The sequence below is a fragment of the Calonectris borealis genome, chromosome Z (assembly GCF_964195595.1).
Source record: "Calonectris borealis chromosome Z, bCalBor7.hap1.2, whole genome shotgun sequence".
Lineage (NCBI taxonomy): Eukaryota > Metazoa > Chordata > Aves > Procellariiformes > Procellariidae > Calonectris > Calonectris borealis.
The window spans coordinates 20,464,249-20,474,081 of record NC_134352.1 but is presented as its reverse complement, the minus strand read 5'-3'; the positions used below and the strand labels follow the sequence as shown (position 1 = coordinate 20,474,081).

Genomic DNA, 9,833 nt, shown 5'->3' with positions numbered 1-9,833 from the left:
GAGAAGGTAAGAATGAAAGTGGGAAAATCTTTCACGGGATTAGGAAGGTTAGAGAGACAAAATAGGGGAAAATATGAAGTGAAGAAAGGCCAAAATTACAAGGGAACAAAAAGTGATGAAATATAGCTAACTGTTGCGAGGAAAAGGAGAGGCCCACTGAGCGATAATTTTTAATTATTTTTTTCAGCCAGAAAGCACTACTGACTTTAATTTCTAGAATAAACAATTTTTTTTTTTTTAATTTTTATTTACTGATATAGTAGTTTATTCTGGTTACAAACTGCAGCACTCTGATATGGAATAAACTCATGGAAGTTTAGAAGAAAGAAGACATTGTTTCCAGGAATCACGCCAAGAGAAATCAATTTTCAAATAAAAAAAGCTGCCAGGTAAATTTTACATTTTTTTCATCTTCTGTGATCAGGTTCCCGCCCTAGCCAAAATTACTCACTTTTCAGAGGTCTGCCTCCAGGTCTTCTTTAAAAAGCACCTACTTTAGGACCTGGTTTGCAGAAGCTGGCAGTGATAGAAATTTAAGAACTCGAACTGTAAATGTAGAGAGTTGTCATGCCAAATGCAGAGCTATGCGATAGAAGATGCCACAACAAAAAGCACCAGCCAGAACTGAACTCAGGCAGATTCAACTCAGAAATAAGAAAATGCAGTGAAACACAGTGAAACAGTGTTTCAGAACCAGAATAAACTCGTGCAAAAGGAAAGGGGTTCTCCCTCTCCTGATGTTTGCAAGTTGCGACTCAGTATCTTTCCAGAATATGCGTGTTACTGAAACACAAGGGTTTTTACCTCAGCACAAAGTTTTTGCTAGACTATAATAAACAAAAGATTGTAAATGTAAAACTGGTTTCTTTTGCCTCACAGTCAAGGCATACATGTATTTTGGGATGCTGGGGGACACTAATTCTGGTGTTACTGCTTAACTGATTACTACTTCATATGGAAGATAGAATATCTGAAAAAATTATCTAAGCATGACAAAGCTGCATTCTGCTAGAGCTGGATTCCGATTGTCCTGCCCTGCCACTCATCACAGTGGGAAAAAAATAATGAAACGTCGCTCTTTTAATAGACAGGATGGCTTCAAAGTAGCGAGTATTTGTCAACTGGCAATGCGAAGTGCTTGTGAAAACTGCAATGCCGTATTTACACTTTTATTTATGTATACGAGGTTTTCGACTGCTTTTCCTTGAGTCGACACCGCGCACAACGCGCGTTTCACACCGCCCGTGCCACGGCACTGCCGATGCCAAGTCACCGGACCCCGCGCACGAGTTACGGGAAGAGCGAGAGCAAACACCGCAGCTGCTCGGCGGCACCTCCGGCCTTTCCTGAAGCTCCCCATTTCCAACCCAGGGAACAGACAGATGACGCAATGCAGCCAGACGCAGACTTGCTGGCAGCCGCGCACCTCAACCAGCTGCACCGGCGGCAGGTGACAGCGCCCGGCGCCCAGCGGGGCGGGGCCAGTGCGGCGGGGCGGGGCCAGTGCGGCGGGGCGGGGCGGGGGCCGTGCCGCGGCACCCCGCGCCGGAAGTGGCGCGCTGTGCGGCAGGCGGGGCCGCCCTTGCGAGGGGGAAGTGCGGCGGCGGGCGGCCGTTGGCGTTTAAAGGCTCCGAGGCGGTAAAAGGGCGGCGAGTGGCGGCAGGACGGGAGGGCCGGTGCGGCTTCCCTTCCGTGCTCCGCTCCGCTCCGCTCCGCTCCGCTCCGCTCCGCCTCGCGAGCGGCTGTGCTTTCCGGCCCCCGGCCCGGCAGCCCCGGGCGGAGCGGGGACATGGTCTCTAGAGCCGTCGATCGGCTGCTGGTCGTCGTCTCCGTCCTGGAAGGTAAACGGGGGGGCGGGAGGAGTCGCGGCCTCCTGGCTGCTGGTCGTCGTCTCCATCCTGGACGGAAAACGGGGGGTGGTCGCTGCCTGCGGATGTGTTTTCTCTGTGGAGTGAGCGGGATAAGCCAAGCTGTATTTAATAAACTGGTTATGTTACTAAAGCTATGGACGTACGTGTCTTAAAGACAGGGTAGACTACCCCCAGTTTGTTTTTGGACGTATTTACCAAAAATATTGTTTAAAATGAATGATGGAAGCATCCTTCCTTTCCTGAAAAAAATTCTGTCTTTTTGCATTGCGAAACTGGCCGGGCCTGCGTTGTCCTCTAAACCCTGTTTCGCTGCCGTCCCCAGTGGGTGCAGAGAATCGCTTGCCACCGTTCTCGCAGAATCAAGCCTGTACGTAGGCAACGACAGTCCTGCGTCGTGTTAGTCCCCTCTTTCTCTAGCTACAGGCAGCAGCGTCGCTAGCCCGCCCTGGAGGGCTGCGGAGGGTCAGTTCTCGCTGACTGGCTCTGGAGACTTTCCAGCTGGGTCACACTTCAGGAACGCTTTGGATCAAACATTGGAGTGCAGGCGATGTCTTGCCACGATCAGGATCGTTTCTTGTGTCTGCCCCTCCTTTTTTTTTTTTTTTTTAAAGTAGTATTCTGGTGTTTGTATCCCCTATTAGCAATCTACTGTAAGCTTTTTTTTAGTTTTGAGTCGAATACCTAGCTAATCATTCTTCATCTTGTATTTCTACAGGTTATATTTACTGAGGTGTAATTAGTATGTGAGCATGGAGTTTTTGTCTGTTTGGGTGTTTTTTTCTGTTTTGGGTTGTTTGGGATTTTTTTGGCTAAATGCTTTTTCTTTGTCAAATAAATCCTATTATCTTTCTGTCCATTTACATAGTTTGCCAAGGTAGCTTTAAAATAAGATCCTGTCCTACGACATGCATGTAGGCCCTCCCCACACTGTGATACATGTAAATTTTAAGTGTTCACTTCATTTTGTCATTTATATTATTAATCAGAGTACAGGATGATGCTGAACCCAGGACAAATCCTGTACAACTTTAGGCACTCTCCTTACCTAGTAGTGGGGTTTTTTTTCCAACAACAAGTAGTTGGAAAAACAGCTTTCACTGCTTCCCTTAGATCGTGTTTGCTGCTTTGATGTGGGACAGTGGTAAAATCTGCAGTAGTGGCAAAACATTCAATCTGTCTCTCACCTGTTCACTTCATATATTTCCAATCATAGATTTCTCAAAATTAAATCTTACTAGTTGCCTAGTTTCTTTCTTTCTTTGTTCTTTGTTACTTAATGCCTTGCAATTTCTGGATGCTTTACAAATAGTTTGTTTCGTGTTATGTTCTTTCTCACTTCTGCATAGTGGGAAGACTTTTTTTAACATGAAGGACATAGCTTTAGAGTAAGCGCAGGGAAGATACGGGAAATGTATTTTTATGTAATTGGTTTATGGCATAAATCTGAGCTCTCACTTATTTTTTTTTTAGTGATGGTGCGTGGCAATTACACTCTTTTACAGGGCGCTGTTTTCCAAAACGACCCAAGCACATGCTTATAGTTGAAGCAAAGTTTGATGGTGAGCAGTTGGCTACTGATCCTGTAGAGCATACTGATCAGCCAGAATTTGCTACAGAATTGGCTTGGGAACTTGATAGGAAAGCACTTCATCAGCACAGGTAACATTAGAAAGTTAAGTCTACTTTGGAGATAAAATTTAATTTTCTTGTCTTTACAGTTACTGAAAAACAATTTTTGTGTTACTGTCATCTGAATTTTTTTTTTTAGAAATTTTCTTTTAGCTGTACACTGAACTACCATGATGTTGCCATAACAAATAAAAGTAGTATGTGGCAAGATAAGTGATGTTTAACAATTCTAAAGGGTATGTTTTTACACTACTGAAAAAAATGCAAGAGCTTACAGCACATTAATAATGCTATAGTTCAGGCATTGGATTCAAGCTTTCTTATGCATACTGTGACATAAAATCAACTTAACTTCAAGCCTGAAAAGCCTATGTAAAATATTTTTGAAAATGTCAAATAGAAGAGCTGAGAAATTGAATGAGGTTTCCATAACTGTCATTTGGTTTTGACTGACAGATTATAATATTACCTCCGTATTTTCAAGAAAGTTAAAAAGGCCGTATTATCTTTGATGTTTGACGAGAGAAAAATGCCTAAATGTACCTTATGCTAGCCACCTTATCTATGCCTCATTAGGTGCTTTGCACAAAAATCTTTTGCATGAGTCCTATTTTTGAGATACTCTCACAAGTGAAATTCCAATTTCATGTGGGGTGCAGTGCTTATTTCTTGTACGTGGATGAGATTGAATTTTTGTCATTAACATCTTTTTAATAGCCCTTGAGGCTCTGTGAGACTCCAATACACTCCTCTCTCAAAATTAATCCCCTTGTTCATTCTCTCACTTAATGATGAATTTTTAGACGTTCAATATAAACTCAGTTTCTGACCTACTAAAACTAGTTATGTAACAAATTTTGTATCACTGGTATGCTTGAAACCTATGAATTATTCTTGTGAACTAATTGCAGAGATAACTTTTACATTTTGGATTTCAACTGAGTTGTTCTTTCAGGCTGCAGCGTACACCTATCAAACTGCAGTGTTTTGCATTGGATCCTGTATCTTCAGCTAAAGAGAATATAGGCTATACTGTACTTGATTTAAGGGCTGCGCAGGAAAAGAAACAGGTATGGTATGGGGCATGAAGTTTTAAAAATTTATGTTTTGACAACAGTACTGTTACAGATAGTAGAATTTGAATTAAAGCACAGGCATAACTTTTGAGTCTTGTTTTGGAATATGAATCCTAGTTGATCACATACTTTTTTTTTTTAGAGGAGAGACATCTTGACTGTATATAAGAACATGGGCAAATGACAATACTTCTGTACTAATCTTGCACTTCTGAATTTGAGAATTGGAACACTTGTAAGCAATGCTTCTAAGCAATTCCATGATTTAATCACCTGGAAAAATTTATCAAAGCGATTGATATTGAGCAATTGAATTGAATCTCCATCATCAAATCAAGTCTTAAGTTTTTTTAATGGGCCTCTGTGGAAGATGTGTTAGGGGATCAGAAGTTCTTGCCCCTTAACGCAGCATAGAGTAAACATAATATAATTGCTTATACAAATTTAATTAATCAAAATTCTATGTTGTGCTGAACTCTGATATGGGTCATAATAGGACCCTAGTGTCTCATTTTGACATCTCACTTCTTAAGGATTTGTGATCTTACTGTGTATAACTTACTGTGCACCTTCAGTTGAGAACTTGAAGATTTTCTCTTCTAATTGAAGAGTTACCGCATATTTTTCTTGCTAACTTGCTTACTGTACAAATTGGTGGAAAAGAGCATATTCAGCTAGTCTTCCAGGAATCATTCTATAGAATCTTTTAGTATAATAGGGTACTCAAAATAGACTGAATTTTTGGAAATAAACTAAGGTATATTTCTATAGATGATGAAGTAGAAATGCTAAAGTAAGTCTAATTTTTCTGTAGCAATATTATATTATTTTCCTGGTTTTTTAAATGCTTTTGGGTTTTATTTTTGTTTTTAATTATGTAGGCACCAAAATGGTATCCTCTGCTTAGTAACAAGTACACTAAATTTAAATCTGAAATACAAGTAGGTGTTATATTGGAGACTGATTCAAAAGCACTGGTCAATGGTTTTAAAGCAAAGGAGGCACCCCCTAGAGAAGGGAAGGGTAAGTAACATAATAAGAATATCACTCGGTTTGAATTAAAAATGTTCCTGTGCCAGATGAACATATCACTTTTTGCAAATGTTTTAAGACTCAAGAGAATTTTAATTTCATAGCATTTCCAATGCAAATCCTTTACAGCTGATTAATGTACCTTGAGGTAATAACTTTACAAGGATGCTTTACTATGGTAATTGTGTGACTTTAAGATGGACAGAGTTGCAAACCAACTGATCTTTAAAATCAGAATCAGGGACTCATAGTTTACTCCTTTTTATACATTTTACTCTTCAGGGCTTTAGAAAGTTCTGTAATGAAAGAAATAAGAAAGGAGCTTCTTTACAGAATGCAGTTTCAGTAGTTTGGGCTTGGAATTATAAGGTAGTGCAATATTTTGTTTGTTGGGTAGGCTGCTTCTCTTTTCTGATGGGTTTTTCATCTAAATCATTCAGTACTTAAATCATGTTCTATTGATAAGTTTTTGTAGTAACATCTACTTTAAATTAACTGTTGGGACTTACACCAATTCTGGATTCCCTTGTACATTCATCTCAAAAGTAATTAATGAAATGTGTCAAAAATCTATTAGAACTCAAATATTAACACTAGTAGATGTCTTTATTTATGTGCTGTGCTTTTCAATCATTTTTTTATCTGGGATTTTTTAATGCAAGTTAATAGTTTAAAAAAACAAAACCAAACCCTTAAACTCGATTAAAAAAAAAAGACCCCCAAACAAAATCAGATTTACCTCCCCCCTCATCCCCCACCCAAAAGCCTATCTACTTCATTTCTAAAAACTGAGCCTCTGTTACAAGTAATGGATTTTTTCCTACTTACCTTACAGTACTTTGTGTTCTTGCCCTGAGGCTAACTTTTTTCTAATTCTCAATTCATCATCTGCTTATCATGATCTGTGGCTGTGGTTTTGTAAAAACAAAATGGTCAGTGACAGTAGGTGTTTTACAAGGTTTCTGGCCCAGACTTCAATGACTTGGCTGCATTGCAAGAGTGGTTAAGGCAGTATTGAAGTTCCAATGTAATCACTTAGCTTATTCCATCCTTTCAGGTTCACAACAAAGCACAGGGAAATTTACATACTCTAAAGTTTGTAAAGGAGGCAAGGAACTACTGTAAATTATTTGTTAATCTGCACTTCCCTTGTGATCTTTCTGCCTGCAAGCTCTCCTACCCCTCATGACACTGGCAGAAAATACAAGAAATCACTTTTGCCTTCAGCCAGCACTGTCTTCCACTTCATGCTGTCTGTGGAATAATGGATACAAGCAAGTTTGCCAGCTTTGCCTTTCTTCTGTCATCTCAAGATCAGTCAATACCATATTTAGGCAATGGAGGAAAACAAATGTGTAGATTTTCACAGGTTTAAAGTTAATGTTCCAAGCATTGGATATGACAAAGCTAGACTACCCAATTCTAGTCTAGTCAGATAGCTAAGGAGATGTTTTCCTTTCAGGATTCATACCCTTTTTTTTTTTTTGATTCACTGACCTAAGTGGTCTAAAGTTTCCAGTGTTTGAAACAGAGCCTTTTGGTTCACAACTAAAAATGCTGTGTGATTATTACTATCTGCGTAACACGAGGTGCTTTGAAATGTATTGAATTACTGGCACTATTGAGTAGAAACCAGTAAACCAGAATACAAACAGTGTTTTATGCGCTGAAGACTTTCGGATGAAAAATCTTCAAATGAAACATTCCAAAGGTCTGTGGAATGAGACATCATACTTCTTTCAACAGTTCAACAGGCTGTCATATGCAGTTACTGTCTTGCATTTCCTTTAATGACTAAAATAAAGAAACAGCGTGGTAGACCGTAACTTAATGAAATAAAGTGCCAGTAACTGTAATATTACTCACTGTAATATTAAATAAAAATATGCACTAGCTTTCTGTCTAGCATAGTGTTCAAACTAACATCTGTGCCCACTGAATAGAAATTAAATTCAGCATTTTTTGTATCTAGACCTAAGTATTCTTAGGGACTTTTTTGTGTTGAAATGCTTTGGACGAAGCATCAAGATCTTTATTTGTAATTTTTCTTTCCACATGTGCAATAATTAAAAATAAAATTACAACTATATGTGAATCCTGCAGCAGTTAATAAGGTCACAAGTTACTTAATTTTTTTCTTCTCTCTTAGCACCTGCCCTTCTTTCTGGACTAGACCCTAAAAGTATTGTACCAGTCTTGAATGAAGAAGAGGGCTATCATCAAATTGGACCAGCAGAGTATTGCAAAGACTACTTTGTCTTGTCTGTAACCGTTGCTTTTGCCACACAGTTGGAACAGGTTTGTTTCCTTGCTATGAATAGTTTTTAAGAAGTACTATCCTATGTTTGTATTTTTGCCCTCCCATGCCTTATTTCTAGTTAGAATTTTTTTATTGCCTTGTAAGTTTCTTGCAATAAATAAATAGCCTTGTCCCATGTTTAATTAATATACATCAATTTGAATTTTAAAACTTTATGTAGTGCTTACATGTCAAATTAGAGATGAAAGATCAGAATTCTTCTGGACCACTAAAAATTGCATTTAAATTATGCACTTTTATTAAATTCATACATTTGTATTGTAATATAGTATAAAAAATATGTGTATGGGTAATATCAGTCTTCAATGGGGTGCCCATGTGCTGAAGTTCAAATGATGAAATACCTCTCAGATCCACAAGATATATGAAACAGCAGAGTTTATATGTTGCCTAAGGGAAGGACTTACAAGCTTGCAGGAAGTGCCATGCTAATGTGATAATTTCAGCTTTAGGTCTCAGCTGCTGTGTTTGTGCTGTACTGCACCACACTGATATACATTGTCTGATTTAAAAATGTAGGTATACCTAAGTTACTGTGAAAGTCATGACTCCAAGCCAGTGTGATTTTAATCGATCTATAAGTGTCTTGTCATCTTTTTTCAGAGAAAATAATTTTCCATGTCATAATTACAGGGCCTTGCGAAGTAAATTTACTGTGATCACTCTGGGGTAGCTTGTGCCTTACAGTTGCAGTGGCTACAAGATGAAGTAGCTGGTTTTGGCTGTTCCAGTCTTTTGTTCAGTCACATAAGTTATTATATAACTCAGTATCTAATCTGCATTGTTTATTTAGACTATAAATATTTTGTGGAGGCATTACTTATTTCTGAATATTTGTGCAGTGCTTGACATTATTGAATGTATGATATCAGTTACAGCCCTTGGTGCTGATAAATCTTAAAGGTAATTCAAAGTGGGTCATTTTGTAAGTTATTAGTATGCTTGTAAAGGAAGATATTTTTTATTCAGTTTGAGTATTAATATAAAAGTTTTATTTTTATTTTGTGTGTAGTGCAAGCTAGGATTTAAGTCAGCTGCTCGGTAGTTTGAGATCACTTTAAGCTCTTTAGTTTCCAAGCTGATGCTTAGGAATTACTGTAACTGTGCATTGATGAGAGATACAGTCTTCTTTTCTGCATCTTTTTCTAGTTAGTTCCTAGTACTATGAAGCTTCCTGAACGACAGCCTGAGTTTTTTTTCTACTACTCATTACTGGGAAATGATGTCACAAATGAACCTTTCACTGATTTAATTAATCCAAACTTTGAGCCAGAGAGAGCTTCAGTTCGAATACGTAGTACAGCTGATGTCCTTCAAGTTTATCTTTGTGCACAGTCAAAATTGCAGGTAAGCTGTTTCTTCTCAAATGTGAATGAAAATAAATAATGGAAATAAAAAATAACATATGGCTCATGCTGAAATTGGAAAGCATTTCTCTTTGCAAAACTAGATTGTATTACAGTATTTTGGCTCAAATATATGTTGATTCTCTTGCTGATATGAGGGAAACCCTAGCAGCAAGTTTCCCAGCTCAGATGGAGTGCAGTCTCTTAATACGGTCGCACTAGTAAGCAGGGTTACATGTCATTATAAAAAGTACTGCTGAAACACGATACTCCCAAAGAGCAAATCTGGCATTCTCAAGAGCTCTGAGCTCTGGGACTTTCTCTGCAGTCAGACCATCTGCAACCCACAGTCCTGCTTTGTGCTGCCTGTGATAATCTCACCCACACCAGCTGCTCAGGTCACTCTTGCCTAAGGTCTAAAATCACTGTCCTCAGCACTCTTTGTGAATAGTAAGGGAGGTCTGGCTTTTTTCCCCAGTCCTTAGCCAAATACTATTTTTAAATACACTACAGCCATATTTGGGCTGTCAAGGGATATTGCTTATCTTTAGCTATGCCA

The 9,833-nt window shown here is 38.8% G+C and overlaps 1 protein-coding gene across 7 annotated transcripts in view; it reads left to right on the top strand.

Annotated features, from left to right (window-relative positions):
* Positions 1-1,561: 1,561 nt before the first annotated feature.
* Positions 1,562-9,833, top strand: part of CEP120 (centrosomal protein 120) — a 41,885-nt gene continuing 33,613 nt past the window's right edge. For 2 of the 7 annotated variants that reach the window (XM_075137720.1, XM_075137725.1), the window contains exons 1-6: positions 1,562-1,841; positions 3,374-3,530; positions 4,456-4,570; positions 5,458-5,599; positions 7,758-7,906; positions 9,078-9,275. In XM_075137720.1, coding sequence (XP_074993821.1) covers positions 1,790-1,841; positions 3,374-3,530; positions 4,456-4,570; positions 5,458-5,599; positions 7,758-7,906; positions 9,078-9,275 — 813 coding nt within the window. In that variant the 5' untranslated portion in view covers positions 1,562-1,789. Of the gene's footprint in view, positions 1,842-3,341; positions 3,531-4,455; positions 4,571-5,457; positions 5,600-7,757; positions 7,907-9,077; positions 9,276-9,833 lie in introns of those variants that run through there. The other 5 variants (XM_075137722.1, XM_075137719.1, XM_075137723.1 and 2 more) reach the window with 4 other exon arrangements.